The sequence below is a fragment of the Talpa occidentalis genome, unplaced genomic scaffold, assembly GCF_014898055.3.
Source record: "Talpa occidentalis isolate TD23 unplaced genomic scaffold, MPIMG_talOcc4v2.1 talOcc4.7, whole genome shotgun sequence".
In the NCBI taxonomy this organism is placed as follows: Eukaryota; Metazoa; Chordata; class Mammalia; order Eulipotyphla; family Talpidae; genus Talpa; species Talpa occidentalis.
Window position 1 is genome coordinate 22,324,761 of NW_023605083.1, and position 27,055 is coordinate 22,351,815.

General features: G+C 35.9%; 1 protein-coding gene across 7 annotated transcripts in view; it reads left to right on the forward strand.

Moving 5' to 3' along the window:
- The window catches only part of KIAA2026 (KIAA2026 ortholog), a 103,923-nt gene that overhangs the window by 28,270 nt on the left and 48,598 nt on the right, over positions 1-27,055 (forward strand). For 6 of the 7 annotated variants that reach the window (XR_008549433.1, XR_008549432.1, XM_037494904.2 and 3 more), the window contains one exon: positions 16,882-18,299. Coding sequence is in view for 5 of the 7 variants with exons in the window: in XM_037494904.2 (XP_037350801.1) it covers positions 16,882-18,299 (1,418 nt within the window). In the remaining 2 variants the exon portion in view is untranslated. Of the gene's footprint in view, positions 1-12,992; positions 13,074-16,881; positions 18,300-27,055 lie in introns of those variants that run through there. The other variant, XM_054688690.1, reaches the window with a different exon arrangement.

Consider the following 27,055-nt stretch of genomic DNA (forward strand, 5'->3'; position numbering starts at 1 on the left):
GCACATTAAAATTAGAATAATTCAAAGAAGGTTTGTTTTCAAGGGTATTGGAATATAGCAGAATATTAAGAGATGAGGCTGTTAACCAGGGCAAGCAACAAGGGCTAATTACTGTTACCCTGAAAAGAGTTACAAAGACACTTTATTGACAGAATACCTTCTATTAAAGTACATAACCCAAGACAGCTTCACAGAGAGGGAGTCAAAGAATAAATACTTAAGGGCCTCCCTGGTGGTGCAATGGGTTAGGACACAACCTATGAAGCTATTCCGCAGCCATTGCAGCATGAGTTCAATCCCCAGCCAGGGAGATACCCACATGGTGCAGTAGACCTCTCCTGACTTGCCCACTGCACCCCTCAGAGTGTATTCAGTAGATCTGCCTGTTCTGTTCTCCACTCTGCTTCTAGTGAATCCTCTCACCCCCCACCCCATACACCTCTGGCCTGTACTCCGATTCTTGTATACATAAATAAATAAATCTTTAAAAAAAAAAAAAGAATAACTATATCACCCTACTTTCCTCTGAAAAGCTAGAGAGGGAGGTTTTCAATAGGAAAACCTCTGTTTATCAGTGTTGAAATAATTCATATCAGTGTTGAAATATTTCATAAATGCTTTATATGACTATTACAGTTTATCCATGACTTTTCCCCCCAAAACTTGGTCATACTGTATATAGTTTTCCTATCTTGGTGAATGGCACCACTGTATGTTGGATTGTACATGTTAGAAATCTGGGATTCATCCTTAATGCCTTTTTTTTTTTTAAGATTTATCTTTTATTTATGCATACAAGAACTGGGGTATAGGCCAGAGGTACTAGGGTGAGAGGATTCACCAGAGGCAGGGTGGGGAACAGAACAGGCAGATCTACTAAAATACACTGCTGAGAGAAGCAATGGGCAAGACGTGAGAGGTCTGCTGCACCATGTGGGTTATAATCTGGCCGGGGATCAAACTCATGCCATAGTGACTGGTGATAGCAGGATAGCACTGACACTTTAACCCCTGTAGCCACCGGGAAATCCCCTTAATGTCTTCTTTTTCTTCACCCACAGTTCATATCCCTCCCCAAATCTTGAAATTTTATTTCTTAAGTCTCTCTTGATTCTGCCATTTACCTCTGTCTTCTCTGCTTCCATTCAGTTCCTTCATCTCTTACTTAATCTGATATGATCTTAATTGATTTAACAGTACCCATGCTTGTCTTATTCCAGTCTCTCCATTCGTTACATTAAAACTAGAGTGCACTTTTAGTATTAAAATTTGTAAAGTGCCACATAACTAGTGAAACAAGCAGAGTTTGTTTAATGTCTTACGAGCTTATCCCAAGATTTTCTTTTCTCTCAGAAGGAAGGAAAATGTGACATTTAGGCAGCAACAAATAATATGATACATAGGAATGCTAAACAAAGCCTCCCTCCCCGTGTATAGTTACCATCTATCATGCTATCTAAAATTATATCACTCTTAATAATTGTATCAATCTAATACCCTGTCAGGAGTTTAAGACTAACTGAAAATACAGCTACTATAAAATTAAGTCCTGAAAATTTTGAATTCATCATAAGGAAAAATCATATTGTAAGGCAGGGGAGGCTGCAAAAATAATGTTATACTGTAGTCATGCTTTAGCCCTAGGGATACAACTCTTTATTTTTCCCCCAAGAAAACCTTTGAGGTAATAAGTGAGAAGGTTAAGTTTCCGTCTTGTTAATTTGGTTTAAAAAAAGCCTTTATTTCAGAAATGCTTTTTTTTGGGAGGTGGGGGGGGCAAGTTTATTGAGGAAAGGGGAAAAAAGGAAAGAGAGACACCTGCATAGACACAGTCTTAAAAGACAAGAACTGCCCAGAAATCCAAATTGGCAGCAAACTGAACAATTCTAGTATTTATTTTAATACCATAATACTTGAGTTATCTCATGAACATGATAATTTTTAGCTAGTCACCTGGTTATTTGCAAACCTATAAGTAATTATTTTTAAAAACATTTAAAGTTCAACAGTTAGTTGTCTGATTTGTGATCACAAATACAGTCTTCACTGTGTATTTTAATATTGACACAGTAGGTATTTTTCCTTTTCAGAAAAATATATGCCATAAAAATATATCAGATTGCAAAAATCCTAAGTCCCAGCATTCGTCTATTATTATTTTACTTGGCCAGTATTGAAAATCAAGACAAAGAAAATAGCAGGTGATGGTCTATATCAAACAAAGAGTAATACATATTGAATAATGTTGGCAGTCTGGCCCTCTTTAGGTAAAAGCTAATAGAACAGCAGGCAATATTAGCACATCAACAGAGGCCCTGTTGATTGAGGAGAGAGCAACACTTTTACTGAATTTGAGTGAAAGAGCTGGTTGATTACAGTTACCGAAATAGTCTTTAGTTTGAGCTATTTGTGACCACTCCATTCTACTCATAATGGTGACGTTGGTTCAATAAGGAAAAATTAAATTATATTTTGTATACCTACTTTATTAAGCAGAAAAGTATATAATACATTTTTGGTTTTTTTGTTTGTTTTTAGTTAAATTGGAATTTCTAAAATACTTTTCTGTTATCTGCAATATGATATTATTAGGTACAACTTTGATTATTAAGGGATACTTTAGCTATACTAAAGTATTATATCTGCAATGTTGCTTGGATTATTAGAAACATGTATATGTCTTTCATTTTTGTTTCATATGTTTATGTAAACTTCTTGGTATTTTACTGGTTTCAAAATCACTGGAATTAAGACAAAATTGTTTTGTACATTTTTGTGAAATGTAAACTAACCTATTAAATGCTTTATTTTCAAATTCTTTTTAACAAAATAACTGACTTAATATAGTACTCTTATTATTATTTGTGGTCACTGATCATCAGCATTTTTTTTAAAGATTTATTCATTTATACAAGAACTGGGGTACAGGCCAGAGGCACTGTGGGGGTGGGATGAGAGAATTCACCAGAGACGATGCAGGGAGCAGAACAGGCAGACAACTGTAAACACTGCCCAGGAAAGCAGCGGGCGAGACAGGAGAGGTCTGTTGCGCCATGTGGGTAGCTCCCTGACCAGCCAGGAATTGAACCCATGCTGCAGAGGCTGCAGACAGCTTCATAGCGCTGTGCTCAACCTGCTGCACCACCGGGGAGACCCCTGATCATTAGCAATTTTTTTTAAAGATTTATTTTATTTATACAAGAACCAGGGTACAGGCCAGATTTGCAGGAGGGTGAGAGGATTCACCAGAGACAGAGTGGGGAACAGAACAGGCAAAATGACCAAAATACACTGCTGAGGGGAGCAGCGGGTGAGACAGGAGAGGTCTGCTGTGCCATGTGGGCTGCTCTGTTCCTGGTGGGGATGGAACTGGCACTGCAGAGGCTGTGGACAGCTTCACAGGGCTGTGCTCAACACCACCAGGGAGGCCCTCATTAGCATTTTTTAACAGCTTCCCTACACTGTAACAATTCCCCACATTACAAGTCCTGACTCCCCAAAGTAGATGTAGAAATTTATATTCTCATAGTAATTCACAGGTAAGATAGAGGCATGTTACCAGTTATACATATCATAGGAAATGACACAGGAGTAGCATGAGGTACCGTTTGGGAGTTTATCTTTTGGCAAAGATGATGATGGCAGCTTCAGGTTGTTTTAGGTTCCTCAAACTAGGGGTACCAAGTAGTGGTAGCAGTCTAGTTTTCTCTGTAGAAGCTCTCAAAGTGTGTTTGGGACTCGTAGCTTTACATCTTCTAAGTTTGACACTCAGATCTTTAGTGGAGTTTCATAAGCTCCCTAGTAATGCTTAAGTAGATCCTTTTTGTGCTTTAGCCAGAAGAGATTATTTTGTGGCAACAAAGAAGCTTGACTGAATACTTACATTGGTTTTACTAAAATACAGTAATTTATATTATTCATTTTTGAAGATGTAAATAATATCTTGGTTTCCTTTTTTCTTGCCAGCAATTTGTATTTATTGTATTGTTTCCTCAGTTAATGGATTATCTTGGTTGAATCTCCATATTTGTGGGGGGTAGCCAGTGGTAGTCCATGCTTTCATGAAACTCTATATCCTTATACATGGTACACATGGCATACAATCTATAAAAGTTCATAAAGTTAGGATATTATAAAACATAAGTTTCTTCATAAAGCCATGACCAAAATAACCCCGGGCATAGCATGGTTTATATTTCATGCAGAAACAGATTGACACTCTCCAAGTCATTAAGAAGGAACATAAAAAAATGGAACTTGCCTAGGGAAACAAAAAAAATTGGACCACTTTTGTTCAAATAATTTGGTGGTGTTCACCTTTTTTTTTTTTAAATTAGTGAAGTGATTTTTGTAACTATCCTCAGGCAATCTTTTGGCATTTTCCCAACATTGAAGCATTAATCTTTTGAGAAAACCTTTTGGACTTTTAGAAACATGCACTGCATATCTAGTTTTTAGTACTATACTTTGAACAAATGTTTAAATTGAGAATAAATTTGAAAGCTAATTTTCAAAAATTTATCACTGTCACCAAAGTGAGTTTTGCTTCATTATTTCATAATAGAGCATTTTTTAATTTTTAATTTTATTTTGTGTTTGACAGCTTTTTTAAATATTGGCAGATTTTAACGCTAGACTTTTTTTTGGCAACCTCCATTTCCTATACACCATACTACTGAGATGTGAGACACCTACAAGACTATTCTGCCTTATACTAGGCTGCACCAGACTGAACTTTGTTGCTCCTCCTCACACCTCTTCAGTACTCATAGTCTGAGACTAGATTTCCATTGTTTTCTCCTGAAAGGTATAAAAGTATGATCACAGCCTTTGAGTAACTTCAGGCAACACCCCAGGGATATTTTGGCCTTTCTAGGTACCTGAGCCAACAAAATGTGTATTCATCAACACTTTTGCCATATTTTCTTCTTCCAAGAGTAATCCAGTTGCTGCTAACTTTCACCTACAAATGGCAAACTATGTATTTTGGTTCTTATACTCACTCACTATAAAATAGCCTGAGGGAGTTGTCATCTCACCTTTGAATGTCCTTAGTGTTTTCATCTGTAAGTTGAATAGCTTCTGAAATTACCATATCACTAACCCATATTGACCAAAGGTGACTATAGCACTACTTTAGGCAAAAGCAACTCTTTAAAAAAGTGTTTTAGTCTTTCTGCTCCAACTTCCATTTTCATTTTCTTCCCCACTTGTTACTGTTGTTACTTTTACATCAGCAAAAATCTAGCAGAATTGATTGTGACAGGTTTACCATAATCAATTTTAATGTCAAGTATCTTAACCCCACTTTATGATAGCTGATACTCTTTTTTTTTAATAAATTTTATTTTTATATTCCCCATACAATTGCGACCCCCTTATTTTGACCCCAATCCCTCCCTTCCCTGCCCCCCAACCCCCATAGAGTGTCTCTGGTTCATAGTTGTTTGTTGATTTTGATTTTTACTTTCTTATAGTTATTCTTTTTCCTGGCCCCTTATTTAAGTTTTCTACATTCCTGCTATGAGTGAGACCATCTGGTATTTTTCTTTTTCTTTCTGACTTATTTGCTGAGCATGATCCCTTCCAGCACCATCCATGCTGCTGCAAATTGCATGTGTTTATCTTTTTTGAATGCTGAGTAATATTCCATGGTGTATATGTACCACATCTTCTTGATCCAGTCATCTATTTTTGGGCATTTGGGTTGTTTCCAAAGCTTAGCTATTGTAAACAGTGCTGCTATAAACATAGGCGTGCAGGTGCTCTTTGGAATTGATGTTTCTGTATCTTTTGGGTAAATACCTAGGAGTGGAATTGCTGGATCATATGGAAGCTCTATGTTTAGTAGGTCCAGAAATCTCCACACAGCTCTCCATAGTGGTTGGACCAGTTTGCACTCCCACCAACAGTGCAGGAGAGTTCCTTTTTCTCCACACCCTCGCCAACATTTGTTGTTGCTAGTTTTTTTAATATGTGCCATTCTCACTGGTGTAAGATGGTATCTCATGGTAGTTTTGATTTGCATTTCCCTGATTACAAGTGATGTTGAACATTTTTTCATATGCCTGTTGGCCATTTGCATTTCCTCTTCAGAGAAGTTTCTTTTTAGCTCTTCTGCCCATTTTTTGAGTCTGCCCATTTTTTGAGTCTCTGTGATGGCTGATATTCTAACAGATACACTTTTCTATACCAAACTCTGAGTTACATTTCATAAGAAATAACTTGAAAAACCTTTTCTCTAATTAATAGCAAGATATTGGAAAAGAAACAACTGTACTTCTAAGTATATAAACTATAGAGAAACTCAGTTTCATGGTAAGATATGCAATATAAATTGAACATATACAGGGTTTAGGCCAGAGATGTGGGGAGTGAGCAGATTCACCAGAGTCAGAGCGGGGAGCAGAACAGGCAGATCTACTGAAGTACACTGCTGAGGGGAGCAGCAGGCAAGACAGGAGAGATCTACTGCACCATATGTGGGTCAGCTCCCTGGGTAGGGATCGAACTCATGCTGCAGTGACTGGCAGTGACTGACAGTGACTGGTGATAGCTTTATAGACTGAGACCTAACCTTTATGCCACCAGGGAGACCCCAGATTTTCATTCTTCTTTTGTTGATTTTGCTGACTTCTGTTGTTTAAAAAACTATTTTATTTAAATTATCTCTTACAAAAACTTCTTTATAATAATATTATTTATATCTGTAGGATCTGCAGGATGTGTCTACTTTTATTTTGGGTATTGTGTATATATATATTGTATTTTCTCTGAATCTCATCAAGGTCTTATAAATTTTATTAATATATTTTTTAATTTTTTTATGTCGTTTATTTTTAAACAATATTTCCCCCACCCCCTCAGGTGTAGTCCCCATGGAATTTCCTTCACCAGTGCACCTGTGCACCATTACCTCAGTCCCCTGTTCTCCCCCCTCCCTCCCTCCCTCTTATCCCTCTCCCTCCTCCTCCCCTGCAGTATGTCTCTGATTTATAATGGTCTGCTTTTGCTTTGTTGTGTTTCATACTGTTACTATTTTTTTACACTGATGTCTTATTTGGTTCCTCTATATTCCTGCTATAAGTGAAACCATCTGATATTTTTCTTTTTCCTTATGGCTTATTTCACTGAGCATAATTCCTTCTAGCTCCATCCATGTTGCTACAAATGGCATGAGTTTATCTTTTTTGATTGATGAATAATATTCCATTGTGTATAGCTACCACATCTTCTTGATCCAGTCATCTATTTTTGGGCATTTGGGTTGTTTCCAGGTTTTACCTATTGTAAATAGTGTTGCAGTAAACACAGGGGTGCAGGTGTTCTTTTGAATCAATGTTTTTGTGTCCTTTGGGTAGATCCCTAGTAGTGGAATTGCTGGGTCATATGGTAGCTCCATTTTCAGTAGACTGAGGAACCTGCAGACAGCTTTCCATAGTGGTTGGACCAGTTTGAACTCCCACCAGCAATGTAGGAGAGCTCCTTTTTCACCACATCCTCGCCAACATTAGCTGTTGCTCGTTTTTTTTTAATATGTGCCATTCTTACTGGTGTAAGGTGGTATCTCAATGTGGTTTTGATTTGCATTTCCCTGATGATAAGGGTTGTTGAACATTTTTCATATGCCTGTCGGCCATTCACATTTCCTCTTTGGAGAAATGTCTTTTAACTTCTTTTGCCCATTTCCTGACTGATTGTTTACTTTGTTTTTGTTGAGTCCTGTGAGTTTTTTCTATATCTTTGTAATCAGTCCCTTATGAGTTGCATGGAATGCAAATTTTTTTTCCCAATTGGTGGGGTGTCTCTCTCTTTTGGTTAATGTCTCTTTTGCTGTACAGAAGCTTTTTAGTTAGCTGTTTATGTTTTTCTTGACTTTTTTTGCTTTGGGTGATGAGTCTTTAAAGATGTTACTGAGATGTATGTTTTGTAATGATTTACCTATATTTTCTTCTACATATTTTATGGTTTCAGGTCTTACGGCCAGGTCTTTTATCCATTTTGAGTTGATTTTTGTGCATGGTGAGAGGTAGTAGTCTAGTTTCATTTTTTTTACATGCGGTGGTCCAGTTTTCCCAGCACCATTTATTGAACAAACTGTCCATGTTCCACTGCATACTCTTTGCTCCTTTGTCAAAGACTAATTGTCCATATAAGTGTGTCTTTATTTCTGGGCTCTGTATTCGGTTCCATTGGTCTGTGTGTCTGTTTTTGTTCCAATACCAAACTGTTTCAATTATTATGGCTTTATAGTATAGTTGAAGTTTGAAAGTGTGATACCTTCTTTCACTTTTGTTTTCCTCAGTAGGGCTTTGGCTATTCATGGTTTTTTGTGGTTCCATATGATTTTCATCAGTATTTGTTCTGTTTCTTTGAAGCATGTCATTGAGATTTTTATTGGAATAGCGTTGAATCTGTATATTACTTTGGGTAGGATGGTCATTTTAATAATGTTAATTCTTCTAATCCATGAGCTAGGGATGTCTTTCCATTTCTTTGTGTCTTCTATTTCTTTTAACAGTTTAGTTTTATAATTTTCTTTATATAGGTCCTTCACCTATACAGAGGGAGGGAACTTGGTTTATTCCCAAGTATTTGATTTTTTTTTGTTGTTTCAATTATAAAAGGAGTGGTTTTCTTGATTTCTTCTTCTTCAGATTGATTGTTTGTGTATAGGAAGACTACTGATTTTTGTGTGTTGGTTTTTTATCCTGCTACTTGACTGAACTGGTTGATTGTTTTGAGTAGTTTTTCTGTGGAGCCTTTTGGGTTCTCTATGTATATTATCATATCATCTGCAAATAGTGATAGTTTTACTTCTTCTTTCCCTATTTGGATTCCTCGTATGTCTTTCTTTTGTCTTATTGCTCTGGCTAGGACCTCCAGTATTATATTGAAGAGCAGTGGTGAGAGAAGACATCCTTGTCTTGTTCCTGATCTTAAAGGAAAGGCCTTCAGGTTTTCTCCATTGAGAATAATATTGGCTATGGGTTTGTCCTATATGACTTTTATCACATTAAGGTATGTTCCTTCTATCCCAAGAATTTCAAGTGCCTTCAATATAAATGGATATTGGACTTTGTGAAATGCTTTCTCAGCATTTATTGATATGATCATATGGTTTTTATTTTTCTTTTTGTTGATGTGTTGGATTACTCTGATGGATTTTCATATGTTAAGCCATCCTTGTGCCCATGGGATGAATCCCACTTGATCGTGGTATATTATTCCTTTGATGCATTGTTGGATTCCGTTGGCAAGGGTTTTGTTGAGGATTTTTGCATCAGTATTCATTAGGGAGATTGGCCTGTAATTTTCTTTTTGTGTGCTGTCTTTGTTTGGTTTTGGTATTAGTGTAATGTTGGCTTCATAGAACACATTTGGTAGTATTCCTTCTTTTTCAGTTTTTTGAAAGAGTTTGTGTAGGATAGACAATAATTCATTGCTGAACATTTGGTAGAATTCATTTATGAAGCCGTCTGGATCTAGGCTTTTGTTTTTGGGGAGTGCTTTGATTACTGCCTTAATTTTGCTGCTTGTAATTGATCTGTTTAGGTGCTCTATTTCTTCTTTATCCAGCTTTGGATGATTATATCATTCTAGGAATTTGTCCATCTCTTCTAAATTGTTGAATGTGTTTGCATATAAGTGTTCATAGTAATCTCTGATTATTCTTTTGATTCCTACTGAGTCTGTTGTGATTTCTCTTTCATTTATAATCCTATTATAAGTGTTTTCTCCCATTTTTTCTTTGTGAGCTTTGCTAGAGGTTTGTCTATTTTGCTTATTTTTTCAAAGAAACCACTTTTGGTTTCGTTGATCTTTTGGATTGTTTTTTTTTTTTTTAATTTCTATTTCATTTATTTCTGCTTTGATTTTTATTATTTCCTTTCTACTGACTTTAGGGTTTTTTTTTTGTTCTTTTTGTAGCTCTTTGAGATTGAGATTAGGTTGTTTCTTGAGCTCTTTCTTGTTACTTGATGTGAGCCTGTATTGCTATATATTTTCCTCTTATTACTGCTTTTGCTGCATCCATACATTCTGGAAAGTGGTGTCCTCCTTGTCATTCAACTCAAAATATTTTTTAATTTCTTCTTTGATCTCCTCATAAGTCCAGTGGTCTTCCAATAGTGTGGATTTCAGTCTCCATGAAGTGGGAGGGTTCCTTGTTTTCTTTTCATGATTTATTTCTAGTTTGATGTCTTTATGATCAGAGAAGATAGTTGGAATGATTTTGATCTTCATGTATCTGTTGATGCTTGTCTTGTGGCCCAGAATGTGATCGATTCTGGAGAATGATTCATGTGCGCTTGAGGAAAATGTGTACTCGGATTTTTTTGGGTGCAGTATCCTATAGATGTCTGTTAAATCCATGAGTTCTATATCTTTATTTAGGTCTCTAGTGTCTTTATTTTGTCTCGTTGGATCTGTCCATTGGTGAGAGTGGAGTGAAATCTCCTACTATATATGTGTTTTCTTTAATATCCGTTTTCAGAGCTGATAATAACTGTCTAATATATTTTGGTGCTCCTTCTTTTGGTGAGTATATGTTGATAAGTGTTATAGCTTCCTGATGTATTGTCTCCTTGATCATAATGCAGTGTCCGTCTATGTCTCTTTTCACTTTTTTTAATTTGAAGTCTGTTTCATCTGATATAAGTATTGCTGTTCCTGCCTTCTTTGTTAGTCCATTTGCTTGTAGGATTGTTTTCCAACCGTTTACTTTCAGTCTGTGTTTATCTTTTGTGGTTAAATGTGTTTTCTGGAGATAGCAGAACGATGGATTTTGTTTTTTAATCCAGCATGCTACTCTATGTCTTTTTATTGATGAGTTTAATCCATTTACATTTAGAGTTAATATTGATATGTTGGCATCTGTATTTGCCATTTTGTTTGTCCTTTTTTGTGATTTTATTCCTCGCTTTATTCTAGTCTTCTTAATCATTCCTTTGTTGGTTTTGGCGTTAGGACTTCTTGTAGAATTTTTTGGAGTGGGGGTTTAGTTGTAATGAATTTCTGGAGTTTCTGTTTGTCTGAGAAGGTCCATCTTTTTTCTTCATAGAGGAAGGAGAGCTTTGCAGGGTAAAGTATTCTTGGTTGGCATTTGCTGTCTTAAAGTTTCTTGTATATGTTACTCCATTCTCTTCTTGCCAGTAGTGTTTCTTTGAAGAAGTCTGAGGTTAACCTGATTGATTTTCCCTTATAAGTTATCTGTTTCTTCCCCCTTGCCAGTTTCATTATTTTTTCTTTGCCTTGGACTCTTCCAAGCTTTACTTTTACGTGTCTTGCTGTACTTTTCTTTTCATTGTGGTAATTTAGTGTTCTCACTTCTTGCATCTCTATATTCATCTCCTTTTTCATGCTTGGGAAGTTTTCTTCAATTATCTCCTTGAATAATTTCTCAGATCCTTTGTTTCTCTCCTCACCTTCTGGAATGCCTATAACTCTTATATTTTCTCTCTTCATGGAGTCTGATAATTGTCTAAGGGTATTCTCATTCTTCTTCCTTTGCACTTCTCTCTCTTTTTCTCTTTTGGTTCTTTTTATTCTGTATCTTCAAGAGTACTGATCCATTCTTCCATTTCCTCGGTTCTGTTTTCCATGCTTTTCCAAGAGCTCTTTATCTCCTCCAGTAATCTTTTAGTCTCCTCCTTTTCTTTTATTTCCTTTCTTAAGGTCTCATTTTCATTCTTCCGTTCATTGATTATTTGTCTCATCTCATTATACTTCTTAATCATGATGGTTATTAATTCTCTATCTGACAGGCAGAGAAGTTCTTCCATGTCGTTGTTGTTGAGTTCTGGTGACTGATTTTCTTTTTGTGGTGTGTCCTTCTCCTGCGGGCTTGCTTGGTTATTTGTATTTTTCCTTCTCCCTGCTGTTTGCTTTCTAATTTATTCTATGCATTGGGACATTGTGCCACCGGTGTTGGTGGGCAACTCTCTGGATTGCTCCTTCAGGGGTGTCAGAAACTGTTTACCAGACTGAGACCAGCACTGGTAGGCCAAAACTCCACCAGGGTGTTGATGCTGTGGCTGTGTTGCTGGGCACTGTCTCTTACAGTTTCCTCCCTCTGTATTTACTCATTTCCAGCAGGGAATCAGTTGGTGATTTTGTTCTGGTCTCTAGGTGGTACTAAAGACCTGTACTTGCTGACCTGTACTTTTCCCCTGTAGTTCTCTGAGAAACAGAGTGGGGGAGGGGAGCACCTCGACACAGGGGCTGTTGCTCATGCTGAGTGCCGTGTCTGCCCTATGTTCACCCAGTGCTGTGCCCGGGGCTGTGTGGATCCCATGCCCTGAATTCTGTGCTCTAGTTCTCAGTCTCAGGGTCTCAGATCCAAAATCTCGGCTGTCACCCTGTGCAGTGCCCACTGTTACGGTGTGTCTCATGCCCTGGATCCTGTGCCCGGCTCTCAGTTCCAGAATGGGGTCTTGCTCCACGCCTTGTTTCCCTTCTTACTCCTGTTTGCCTGGCCCACTCCCTCTCACAGCCTCAGGGTGGTTTTGGAAACACTGGTTTCCAACTATCAGGAAGTTGGTGATTTTGTTCTGATCACTAGGTGGCCACAGAGATCTTTCCTAGTATCCTTCCAGAGCTGTGCTTTTTCCGGTGGGTCTCCGGGGAACTGAGTGGGGGTGGCGTGGAATGGCTCAACGGCGTGGGGTGCTGTGTGTTTCCTGTGCTGCTCATTCTGGGGATCCCATGCCCCGAAATTCGTGCCCACTTCTCAGCTCCCAAGCCCTCAGATCCGGGACTCAGGCCCAGTTCAGTGTCTGCAGAAATGGCACCTTTTGCACCCGCTCCCTTGCCTGGGTGCTTGTTTTTGATTACCCAGTGAGGGTTATTCACCTCAGTGCTGGCTCCTGCATGTCTCCCCACAAACCTAGTCCCAGGGACCTGGGCAGTCAAGATCCCGTATGCTTTTCTAGCACGCTCACTTTTCCACACAAGCTTACAGTCTGGCTTTTGGCTATTTGCAGGCCTCTCCGGGGAGTCCTTATCTTCCTCCAATGGCGCCCGGAGCTGGTCATTCATGGTTCTTCACAGTTCCCGTTCGGAGTGTGGTGCCTGCAAGTAGTTCCTTTCCAATCACTGTCCTGCTTGATCTCTAGTTTGCTCTGGTTTTTTGGTTTTGTTTGGATTTTTTTTTTTTCTTTCTCCTTTCTGTTTTTGGGAGAGTGCCAGGTTTGTGGTGGGGGAGGTAGCAGGGGTCTGATGCTTTCCTCTCTCATCCTCTTTTATTGCAACGTTCAGGCAGTGTGTGAGAGTCACCCATGTTTATCTTCCGTGTCCCTGTTCTCACAGGGGCCTGCCGCTTTTCCTCCCTATTAATCGGCTTTTTGGGAGAACTCACTCGTAGCATTTTTTTCACCGCCATGTTGATCCCCTCTCTCCCCAATTTTATTAATATCTTTTTTAAAGATTTATTTATTTATTTATACAAGGACTGGGTACAGTCAGAAGCGCGGGAGGGTGAGAGAATTCACCAGAACCAGAGCAGGGAATAGAATAGGCAGACTAACGAAATACACTGCTGAGGGAGCAGTGGGCGGCAGGAGAGGTCTGTGTGCCACGTGGGACCCTCGCTGGTGGCTGGGGATTGAACCGGTACTGCAGAGGCTGTGGGCAGCTTCGCAATCCAGCGCATCAGCCACCGGGGAGGCCCAATTTTATTATATTTTTAAAGAACAACTTTTGATGATTTTTCTATTAGATGGTTTATTTCTATCATTGATTTCTGCTTTGTCACCTTTCAACTTTGAATATTTGATTTGCTCTCCTTTTTCTAGTTTGTTTATTGTTGTTTTATCATTTTTTTAAAATTCATTTAAACAACATATACAACATCGTATAGGTATAGGTTAATATCTCTTCAGCTTATATTACCACACTACACCCACCACGAAAACATCCATAGTCCTTTATCATAAGCCACTGAGTTCCTTCCCCATTTGTTTTCTACCTTCATCCTCCCCCTTTGGTAGCTTCAGTTTTGCAGTCAATTTCTAGGGTTTGTTTTGGTTTGGTTTTGTCTGACCGTTTGTTTTGTTTCTCTGCATTCTACATATGAGTAAAATTATCTGATATTTGGCTTTCTCCTAACTTTTTTCACTTAGCATGATCCTCTCCATTTTGTCCACATTGTTGCAAATGGCAGTAATTCATCTGTTCGGGGTTTTTTTAGAGTTGCATAGTACTCCATTGTGTATATATATACCACGTCTTCCTAATCCATTCATCTGTCTTTGGTCTCTTAGGTTGTTTCCATAGCTTGGCTATTATAAATAGTGCTGCAGTGAATATAGAAGTGCATGTATCCCTTTGAATTAGTGTTTTTGCTTCTTTGGGTAGACACCTAGGAGTCAAATTCCTGGATTTTTATGGTAGATCTATTTTTAACATTTTGAAAAATTGCTATACTATTTTCCATAGTGTCTTCACCAGTTTACATTCCCCCTCAACTGTGTAGGAGGATTCCTGTGTCTCCATATCCTTGCTAATACTTACTATTTCTGGTCATTCTGATATGGGCCATTTTTACAGATGTGAGGTGGTAGCTCATTTTGATTTGCATTTCCCTGATCATAAGTGATACTAAGATATTTATCTTCTTTGGAGAAGTGTCTATTTAGCTCCTCTGCCCATTTTTTTTTAAGATTTTTTTAAAAGATTTATTTATTCATGCATACAAGAAACTGGGTACAGGCCAGATGTGTGGGAGAGTGAGAGGATTCACTAGAGACAGAGTGGGGAACAGAACAGGCAGACAGATTGAAATACTGCACCATGTGGGATTCTTGCCAGCCGGTTGGGATGGAACCCGCGCTGCAGAGGATTCGGACAGCTTCACTGTGCTGTGCTCAACAGCCTGCGCCACCAGGGAAGGCCCCTCTTCTGCCCGATTTTTGATTGTTTTTTGTTTGGGTTTGTTGCTGTTGAGTTCTGAATTTCTTTGTAGATCTTGGAGATTTGCCTCTTGTCAGATATATCATGAACAAATACTTCCTCCCATTCAGGAGAGTCTTTTCTTTTGCTGTGTAGTTTCTTTTGCTGTGTAGAAGCTTTTTAGTTGATATAGTCCCCCATGTTTATTTTTACTGGTGTTTCTATCTCTGTTGATTTTAGAACATTTCATATAAATTGAATCATGTGGTCCTCTCTGGATAGCTTTGTTCACTTAGTTTTCCAGGTTCGGCCATGTTGTAGCATGTATCGCCACTTAATTCTTTTTGTTGCCAAATAAAATTCCATTGTATGAATATGCTACACTTTATCCATTCTGCAGCTGATGGATATTTGGGGTGTTTTTACTCTTTGACTGTTATGAATAATGCTGCTGTGAGCATTCGTGGTACAGGTTTTTATGTAGACATATATTTTTATTTCTCTTGGGTATATACTAAGGAGTAGAATTGCTGGATCACTTGTTACCTCTTTCATTATTGTCATTTCAGTGGATCTAATTGGTATCTTTATTGTGGTTTTGATTTATATTTCTCTTGATGGCTAGCCATGTTCATTATCTTTCTATTTTTTATAATTCATTTGTATGTCTTCTTTGTAAAATGACTATGCAGATCCTTCCTTCATTTTTTTAATTGGGTTGTTCTTTTATTAGTAAGTTGTAAATGTTTTTGTATTTCTATCCAAGTTTCTTATTAGATATATGATTTGCAAAATATTTCTCCCATTCTCTGGCTTGTATTTACTGTGATGATGGCTTTTAAAGACACAAATTTTTTTAGATAATATCCACTGTATTTTTTTCCTTTTGTTACTTGTTTTTAGTGTCATTCTAAGAACACATTTCCTAATCCAAAATCACAAATATTTGTGTCTGTCTTTTCATCTAATTTAATTTTTTAATTAAGATTTTCTAACATAGCAATAAGAAATTAAGTGGAAAAAAAGCACTCATAATTCCATCAACCTCAGAGCCATTTACTTTTTCAATACTTTCATCTTGTTCAGGATATGCATATTTTTATTATTGTTATTTGGTGTTAAGACCACATTGTGTTCCAGTATTTTTGTGTTTAAACATGATAGTCACAATTGTTAAAAATATTTTTTAAACATTCTTGTTTATTTTTCACAATATGGGATTTTTCCCCTCAGGTGTGATCACCATAGTTTTCCACCACCAAAGTGCTCACACTCCTTCACTCTCCACCACGCTTTTCCCTGCCCCACTCTACTTCCTCATCTCTCCCTTCCTGAGAGTCTCAGATCTATCATCTGCTTTTAAGGTCCAGTCTTGCAACTTGTCTTTGTCTGATCCTTTGTTTGGTTTCTCTAGATTGCATATACATATATGAAACCATCTGGTGTTTATCTGATATTCATAATTTTTAAGGTCACAGATATAGCCACTCTTATTTTCCAATTCTTTAATAAAGCTTTGTATTTCTTATGGGCTAACATCCAGCTAATACTGAAAAACACTTTTTTGCTTCTATTGAATTGTTTTCCTAGTATAACTTTATGTGAAAGAATACATGAGGGTCAAAGTATGTAAATATCTTTACAGCTCTTATATGAAATTATAAGCACTAGACTATGCTATTATGTGATAAACATGCTTTAGTTTTTTTCATAATTTTGAAGTTGATACATGTTATAGTTGAATTTTATTTTGAGTGACAATAATGTCAGTGATAAACGCCATTAATAAAACTCAGGGTCAAGTTATATGCCTATTTTCTTCTGAAGGAAGAATAGTGGTAGATCTAATAGGACACTTTGTAATGATACTGAAAGCTAGAACAATCCATTGCTTTGTTGATTGCCGATTAATATGACATAATTACTTAAAATTTATTATCTGCTGTTCTCTACTTTAAATAACAATAGTATAATTTGTTAAATTTTCTTTAGGCTTCGGGAGCAGGAAAGAAAAGAAGCAGAAGAAGCTAGTCAAAAGGAAATCGAAGAATGGGAAAGAAAACTACTAGCTCAAGCAGCTCCAACTTGTATGGAGACCATGTGGGAAATACCAGCTATTGGGCATTTCCTTTGTTTAGCCCAACAAATTCTAAATTTGCCAGAAATAGTCTTTTATGAGTTGGAACGTTGTCTTCTGATGCCTCAGTGTAATGCTTTTCTATCTAAAATAATGACTTCTCTATTAAGTCCTCCCCATCGCAGACCTACCTTACATCGAAGACCTACTTTGCCTTATAGGACCTGGGAAGCAGCACTGAGACAGAAAGTACAGCAGTGGTACACTGCTGTAGGGCAGACTGAAAATCCTGATAATTGTGCTGAAAAACTTGGGTTGTGTCCTCAGTTTTTTAAAGTTCTTGGAGAAGTTAATCCATTGGAAGAAAAACCTTTTCATGAACTACCTTTCTACCAAAAAGTGTGGTTACTTAAGGGTCTTTGTGACTTTGTGTATGAAACACAAAAAGAAGTTCAAGATGCTGTACTTGGACAGCCTATTCATGAATGCAGGGAAGTTATCCTTGGTTATGATTATTTGGAGAATGCTTATGTACATTTTCCACAATTTTGTGGCGCTGATGTACGGATTTATAAACAAAGACCTTTTCAGGCCCCAGAATTTCCAATCCCACCCATTAAAATACAAAGAGTACCTCGGATTAAACTGGAGAAATTGAAATCTGACTATGTTAGTACGAGTAATGGAGAACATAGGTGTAGTAGAGAAGGCCTACCCTCTGCCTTTAAGAAAGAGCAGGAAATTAATTTTGATTCAACTTGTTGCCCTGCTCAAATGAACTTGGATAATCATGACATTTCTGTTGAAATGGAAGTTAAATCCAACTGTGAAATAAGAATTTGTAGACCCTGTGAAAATAAAAAAATTGATACTTGTAAGGAAAATTTAGAGAAACCAGGGAGTCCAGGGGAAGTTACCAGCTTTGGAGGGCCTCTCAGTCCAGGTGAAATAAGGTTTATAGAAAATCAGGAAAAATATGGTGAAGATTCCAGAGTGAAGGCTGAATCCAGTCCATTAAAAGAAAATGCTCTAAAATCTTGCCAAATACATGTAAATGGAAGTCACAGTGATCATCCAGAAATTAACTGCCACAAAGTTGTAAGGGATTTTCTATTAGAGCAGTCACTGCAGAGCCACAAGAAACTAAAGCTAACTAAGATGAGGGCAAAAAAGAAGAAAAAGAAAAAAAAGAAACTGAAAGATGTTTTGAATGAAAACTTACCGAGAAAGCGTGAAGGTCTTCATTCTCTTGCATTCAAGTCTTACAAACCTGAGATCCAGAATAAGTTATTGATCATCAAAAAGAAAGCAAAACACAAGAAGCACAAATCTGGTAAGCTAACACAAAATTATTGAGCATTACATTTAACCATACTTCAAATTCTTTCAATTAGGTATCATAAAAGCTTTGATTAACAGGATGAAATGCACACATGTGTGCATTTGTGTGTGTGTGTATGTTTTTAAGGATCAAATTTTACATTTTTCCATATGATTAAAATCTAGAGCAGAAGGGGTTTAAATACTATAAAAAAATTGGTACATTTAAATTTAATTAACAATTGAAAATCTTTGGATATTATATTTTTACATTTCTCTGAACCAATTTCTTCATAAGTGATACTTCTTATCACTTATGAGAAGTGATATTTTCATATGTTAAAGGCAGTATTGTGCAATGGTAAAAGCACTGATTGAGAGATACCATTTCCAGGACTAATGTTCAACTAGCTTCTTAAACCATGGCAAGTAGATTTTCTTTCTGGGTCTCAGTTTCTTTCCCCATACTTAATATACCTGTCACAGACCTATTTAAATAACAACCAAAAAATCCTATGAATATTATCATTAGTCGTTGGTTGCTCTGTTTTTTAATTACTCTGGTGCTTTTCTATTTATATTGTCTGCCATTGAATCAGTTTTTGTCTCCATTATGGGGAGGATAGGTAAAATAAAAACAGGTGATAATTTATGTACTGCATCATTGATAATGAAGTAGTAAAAAATGCACTATCATGAACAGATTTACTAAACTGTAATATTGCTCACATTGACCCTAACAATAAAAAGTTAGATTTTTGTAAGTAACTTTCAGAAATAAGTCTTTGATTTTATACACAATCCTTTAAGTCATTTAAATTTAGTTGAATTTGGCAATAATAATAATGTGATATATTTATCTAATTCTGAAGTAGTAGTGTTGTTTTATTAACACCATTGTCACCAAAACCTTTTACTAAGTGTTTGTTTATATCCTACTTTTCATGTGTTCAAAGGTAATTATGATTTATGGTAGTTTATAAAATAAAATGGATATTGACATAGGTCCCATATGGACTGTACAAATGGTAGAATAAAAGTATTAGCTACTAAAGACTGGATTAAAAATAATTTATATTGTAAGCAAAAATCATTTTGCTTCATTGTTCAAATGGAAGTTCAGAATGCTTGCAGATCAAAGAAAATTTATGTGAGTTTTATATCAGTTCTACACAAGTTAATGAGAAATCTCAGAAGCAGATTCAACTTATAGTTATGAACCCCCTCTTAATCTGTTTAGTTGGAGAGAAAAGACAGGCATGAAATAGAAGTAACAAACTTGCCTACATAATTTCTCATTTTATCTTCAGAGCAAATTTTAGAATGTCAGTGACAAAAATGCATAGTTCTGGCAAATACAGTTTGTCTCTTCCTTATTAACACTGAGTAGCATAGCCCAATTTTCTTTCTTCATCATTTACAAAATTCCTTACTGTCATGACAGTGTTACATAAAATGTTATAAAAAATAACAAAACATTTGTTTTATATGACTTTCAGTATGTTTGTCTTTCTGAGGATTTGTCTCAGCTCCTTTAAGTATGAGACATAGGGTTGGGGGATACCCTAACTCTTAACACTTACTTTAAAAAGAACGCATTTCTCTTTTTAAAAGTGAGCTCTCTGATCACAGGTTTGGGAAATGTTTCTATTAAATAGTCACATTGTACTTTAGTACACGTCCACAGTGCATTTTCTGAAACTTTTACCACATATGTTTCAGACTTCAGAAATCTTCATATTATGGAAAGGTATTTGGTATATGTTTATTAAATATCATCCCCAGTGAAATTTGAACAGCCTCTATAATCAAATACATAATTCTTACAGGAAAATACATGAATTAGGCAGACTTAATGAGATAAAAGACTATAAAGGGCATATAACAGTTAAGGTCAGGCTTTGTTATAATATAAATTATTTTTAAAACTTTAGTTTTTAGAATCTTTTGGATTTTAGTATTGTGGATAAGTGATTCTGGCCTACAGGCATTAGGATTCTGAAAATTTTTTGACGAAAATTGTTTGGCTTTGTTTACCTAGTAGTCTTCAAGTTTATTTGAGAAGTTTTTTTCTAGACAGTAGTATTGTGTTAAGTATAACATAGGATAAGCTATCTGTGTCATCCATGACTTACGATGGTAGGTTCATGTAGGTTCTATATTTCATGTACTTATCTGGCTCATTTTATGTGAATATGATAATCTGGTCCAATTATGTTGGTCGTTTTAAGTTTTAATTTTTGATGGGCTTGCCAAACTCAGTAAGCCTTTTTTATTGTACTCAAAGATGATTTTTAGTAGAAGGCACAAAGAAAAATTGGTTGGAAGTGATTTAGTTTTAGTGTACTAGCGGCAGTTTTGCAGCTTTTAGTTTTTTTGGTCTATTTTCAGTATTGGAGTTTTTTTCCTGCCTTTTAAATTTTAAATTTATTTTTAGTTATTTAGTGTAGAATAGAAACAACATAGAATAGAAAAACAGAATTTTCCCCGTTGCTCATGTTTACAATACCAAATACATCTCCTTCATAATAATTACAAAATTTGTTCAAAAATAGTTGCATATATTTCTAGATCATTTTGATCATTGTCCCCTCTTTATTTTGCAACATTCTTGAGAACAGAAAGTTTTTTTTCTCATTTTGCATCCATAGCATTTAACACAGTGACTGACACATGTAGAAATTTATTTAAAAAATAAATGAACACATAGTATGGTTCACCATGTTATAACAGATTAACATCCAGTATGTATTTTTCATATTTTTTCAATACTTTTAATTTAATGAATAGGATAATTCTATGCATACCATTTTATAATTCATTTTCTCACCACATAATAGTGTGCTGTGAACATATTTGTGCACTAATAGGTTTCTGCAGCACCATTTTAAGTGACTGCATAGGATTCTATTTTGTGTATTTTGTAGTTCATTTTATCATCTTTATTGAACATTTTGGTTATTTTCAATAATATATTATTATGTATAGAGCAGATCTAGAGTTGGCTGATATGATTAGAAAATTTTAAATAAGACTTTTTATAAAACTTGACAAAAATGATTAAAGGTACATTAATGGTTTTGGAAATCTTATCATATTTTAAGTTAATCATTTTTTAAAAAGATTTGTTTATTTATACATACAGGAGCTGGGGTACAGGCCATAGGTGTGGGGGGTGAGAAGATTCACCAGAGACAGAGTGGGAAACAGAACAGGCAGATTGACTGAAATACACTGCTGAGGGGAGCAGCGGGTGAGTCAGGAGAGGTCTGCTGCGCTATGTGGGTAGCTCCCTGGTACCTCTCTGGCCAGGGATTGAACTTGTGCTGCAGTGGCTGCTGATAGCTTCATGGTTGCGTCTTAACCCCTTTTGCCACCAGGGGGCGCTAAATTAGTCATTTTTACCAATTTAGTTTGGAGAGTTTTTTCCTTCTCACATGGTCATTATTTTCAATTGAATCATTTTGTGGTAGCACCTCTAAATGGATTAAAATAAATAAGACAAGTGATACTATTCTCTTACAGTTGAAGAAGCTAATGCTCAATAATGGTAAATAATGTCATTTAATAATTTGTTAAGAATGTTGTAAAGACTGCATAATAAAAGCTCAAGTGAGAGGCTAAATCAGTGTGCTATAGTAGTCTGGGAAAGTTTCACAGCAGCTGAAGGAATATGAAGAATAATTGAGACTGGTTATATAAAAAATGGTGAATAATGTGAGAAGAAACATGGAGGTATAATTAAGCTAGGTATCACTGAAAAATTTAGCAATAGAGAAAAGCTTGGAGAAAAAGTTGAAAAGTTGAGGTTTTTGAAGCTGTTTAAATGATGGGAATATGCCATTTAGGGATGATCTCTTTCTAGGCATGTTCTGCTGTTTTCAATAATTGAATCATGAACCTAGTGCAAGGAAGTAAGCTTGAAATAAGAAGTCATGTGTGAAAAGCAATGAGCTGCTTTATGCAGAAGGACTGAGAAAGGAATGAAATCTATAATATTTGATAACATCCAGGTCCATATTTGCAATAAAGGTATATAGTTCTGTGTTGATAGCGCTATAGAGCTGTGTGTCACTTAAATGACAAAATATATACGTTATATGACATATAAGTGTGTCACTTATATGACAACTCTACATCATGTTCTTTTGTATTAATGCCTTCTACTTATTCCCCACAAAGCAAATGCTCATATAATGCTTACTGCGTACCAGGTGCTAATCTGAACTTTTATACTTACTATCTAATTTAGTGTTCATAAAAACCTAATAAAGTCGATGATATTATTCCCCATTTTGTAGATTTTAAACTGAGATACAGTGAGATTTATTAATGTGTCCAGAGTCACATAGCTAGAAAGTGTCAGGTTTAAGAGAGAGGAATTTGTGAGGTAATTAGAACATTCGAACAATATTTTTAAAAAGCTGTGAGGAGAACTGGCAGGGTTTAGATGAAAAAGTAGAAAATAACTTTAGGAAGAGAAAATTCTAAATCCAATTAAGGAATGTTTATGTGGTTTATCACATGGACAGAAGAAAATAACTTGAAAGATATTTTGCAAAAAAGGAGCAGAAATTGACAGCTGATCCACTACTCAAAACTAAACAGAAACAAATCAGTGTTCAAGATTTATTAATTTATAGGGTTTAAAAATTGCCGGTATGATGAAAAATTTGCTTGATAGGTAAGAAAAATCAGCATTTTCTTAAAGTTAAATTGCTTATGTAGAGATGGAACATTCCAGAAACTTCTGTGGGGTATAAATGTTAGCTCAAGGCTTGAACATTTAGTAAATAAAAGTAAAATTTAGATTCTTTTTTTGCGACTTCATATTCCAGGCACTTTCCAAATTCACTATTTAATAATACAAATGCTCTTGGGTTTTTACTTTTAGTAATGATTAATGTCTTATATGCATTCATTTATTACCATGATTCCTAAAGTGAAAACATTGAAAGAGTAGTGAATGTGTTGGGATCATTTTTAAATATGGGAAGGCCAGATTTAGAGGAGCATTGAAATAGAAGTTTCTGAAAACTCCAAAGGGCCAAGAAGTAAAGACAGGCAGGGAAACTAAGGAAAGGAGAGAGAGGAGAGGAATAAGGATGTGGCCTGAGAAAAGAAGAGTTGTTTTGAGGATTATAACTTCTTTCATTTTTCTAAGAGGTGCATCTCCACATTTTAGAAAATTAGAGTTTTGTTATAAGTTGTATTATAAGTTATATGAAATAGGTTTTTTTTCAAGTAAGACTTTTCTTGAGCCATTCTAATCATAGTTTTTTTTTAAATTTTTTTTAAAGATTTATTTATTTATGCATACAAGAGCTGTGGTACAGGCCAGAGGCGTGGGGGGTGGGGGGGGTGGAGGGGGATGAGAGGATTCACCAGAGACAGAGTGGGGAACAGAACAGGCAGATTGACCAAAGTACACTGCTGAGTGGAGCAGCGGAAGAGTCAGGAGAGGTCTGCTGCGCCATGTGGGTTGCTCCCCTGGCTGGCGGGGAATCGAACTCATGCTGCAGTGGCTGCAGATAGCTTCATAGGTTCCATCCCAACCCTTGCACCACCAGGGAGGACCCCTAATCATAGTTTTTTTTTAAAAAAAGTTTCCGTAGATGAACTTATAATTTAATTATTAGGCCACATTAAGGTTTCCTTATCCATTTTCCAAATATAAATTGACACTTTTTGTCCATGTGTGCATTTTAGGCTTACAGATTGTGTTGAAGTTCTGTCTATGTTCTAAGCTGACTTCTGACTTCAAACTCCCAAGATCTGAGAATTATATCCTGTTTTATGAGACCAGGTGACTTAGGGCAGTGGGGATTAAAGACCTCTTAGGGTGTGATCAAATAAGTGGTAAGGGAATGGAACCCACATGGGCAGGGAGGGCAGTAATGTAACTTGCCCTATGTACTTAACTACCCTGAAGCAAAAACAGTATCAGTTAAAAGTCATGTGGTTTTGTAGTATCCTATGCTCTGTTTTTAAAGTAATATGTAATAAAAAGGAAGAACTTATTTTTACTTAAGAATACTAAAAAATCTGCATTCAAAAATTTTTATTTTTTTTTTTTTTAAGATTTATTTATTTATACAAGAACCAGGGTACAGGTCAGATGTGCAGGAGTTTGAGAGGAGGATATATAATATTAATAGTTGGCAAGTCTTTAAACTCTAATCAAAAGGAATGTTCTGAAATCAACCAGAAACAGATTACATCCCTGCAAAAGGTTCAGAGAATGTAGTATTATCATAAAAAGAATGTAGCTTAAGTGAGACACATCTAGTGCAAATACATGCTCTACTACATATTAACTAAAAGTCCTTCATCAGTTTATTTTTATAGCCTATTTTATAGCCTGTTTTTCAATCTGAAACATGAGTTAATACCTACTTTCTGTACCGTTACAAAGACTAATTTGGAGTAGCAAATGCATAGGTCCTGACATTGGTGCTTGGCACCTTGGTAAGAATCATTAAATGGTAACTATGATTTTTGAGCAGTTAAAATTACATCATGGAAATAGCTTGGACTTTGGAGTTAGACTTTCTGGCTATGGTGCTTGCTTAGAGTGTAACTCTTGAGTATGTTTAAGTGATCTTTATCTTTAGTTATCCCACATTAAAATGAGGTATTGCCTACCTTAGAAGATTGTTTTGAGAATTAACTAAGGTAAATTTATATAAATCACTAAGCATCTGGCCCATAGTATGCGCTCAATAAATATTGGAGGTTTAGTTTTGCTGCCACTGCTAGGTCATGTTGTAAAGCTTTTGGCTACTTAATGTAATTTTTTTTAAAAGCCTTTGTCAGTGCTTTTCCTCACCATAAGATGTACTCAAATGGGTGCTCAGAATTGTAAACAGTTACCTATCTTCCTTTTTCTAGCTCAAGACTGGTCAATTTTCTGATGAAATAATTCTTGTGTATAAGGATTATTTCTCATAACTTATGTGCTAAATGTTGTAAATATAAAATGAATAATGTAATTTCTTTCATCAGTAATCCACAATCTAGAAAGAAAGAGAAACAAAGAGATAACTAAATATTGCATGATAAATATGACATTGATACATTTACAAAGTAAACTGATAACATGGAGGACCTATTTGGCAAGGAGAATTAAGATGAAAGTTTAAGTCTAAGCTTTTTACAAGTTTTGGCTCATTTAATTCTCACAAAGTTGGTAATATTATCCCTGTTTTGCTGATGAAAAAAATGCACTAGGAAATAATGGTATTTGCTCAGGTCTTGCAGCTAGTAAGTGGTCAGAGATAATACTTAAGACCACTACCTAAGATTATTTCCAGTTACTTAATAATGTTTAAATATCCTAATGATATGACTGGGAGGAAATATCCAATAACCACCTTGAATCCATTCAAATAGAGTGACTGCTAAGGTTAACTGAGAATTTAATTTAGTACCTGAGTTTAGTGCCTATGTGGCAACAATGTGAAATTCATTGGGAGTATCAAGGGCAACCTCTGTTGTGCTTATAAATACAAAGTCAATTATTTTTTTAATGAAAACAGTACTAGGACAGGGGTGAGCTGGGGAAGTGGGGACCAATGGGGTAAGGATTAAGGAAGGATTTCACTTCATTCAAATTGCTGTTTTTATAGCCTTCCCAGATTTAGGTCGGCAAGGGCCAGCCATCCTGGTGTTCACATTCATGAGTTCCCTTGAGAGAGAAATATTACATCCAGTTTAGAAATCAATTACTAGATATATTACAGAGAGAGCAAGAATTTAGTCACCTTTCCTTGAATATTCCTTGTTCAAGCTGTCCACCCATTTACCTATTTTTATAGGAGTTATGTTCTGGTGTAACTACTATATAAGCACAGAAGCAAATAATAGTGATAGAAAAGAGATACATATTTATTTTAATTTAATTAAAAGCAGATAAATGATTATTTTGTGATACTTGTTAGAAAAAGAAAATAAAACCTATGTGAATGTCAGCAACTTAAAACTTCTAGCATTCAAGCATAATATTCCTGTAGTTTATTGAATCAGAAGTTAGAAATTATCCAGCTTACAGTTCTCTGATATGCTTAAAAAGGAATACAGAAGAAAATAGTTTTGTTGTGACCTGGATTTGTGCTGTGAGTTGAATAAAATGTAGCAATCAAATAGACTGTTTTCATACAAGGAGGATCATATCTGCACAAGAAAATCTTTGGAAAGGAACATTAGAGATTATGTAGAGCTAAGGTGCCTTGTGTACATACTCATTTTCCTTTTTGAAAAAACAATAACTTTTAAGCTGATTTTAACCTCCAAATGATTGTGAGCTAAAATTAACTTTTAAGTTTTTCTAATTAATTTTTTTATTCCCTTACATAGAATTATAAGCTCCCAGAGGATAGGGTTTTCATTTTATAACTCTGTTGTCCCCATTATGTATACAGTGCTGTATATCTTGTTTGTTGAATAATTAGCTAGCAGTTCATTAACTGGTTTTGCTAATTACAAATAGGGGGGAACATTTTTTTATTTTACTTTAACGTGTTTCTGACTAAAAATAGAAGATATGTGTAATTTCGTCAGGTAAATTCTTAGTAGGTATACTTCAATCTATACTATGAACTGGATTTCTTTAAGGATGTGGTTTATTTTTCAGTGATTTTCATTGCACACATGACTAGGTGCACTTTAAAGGGAGATGTTTATCTTGTTTTAAAACTGGATATTGAGTACTGCCAAAGGCAGCCAGCCCATTAGGTGAGTGCAGAGAGCTAAAGGGATAGAAAAACCTGT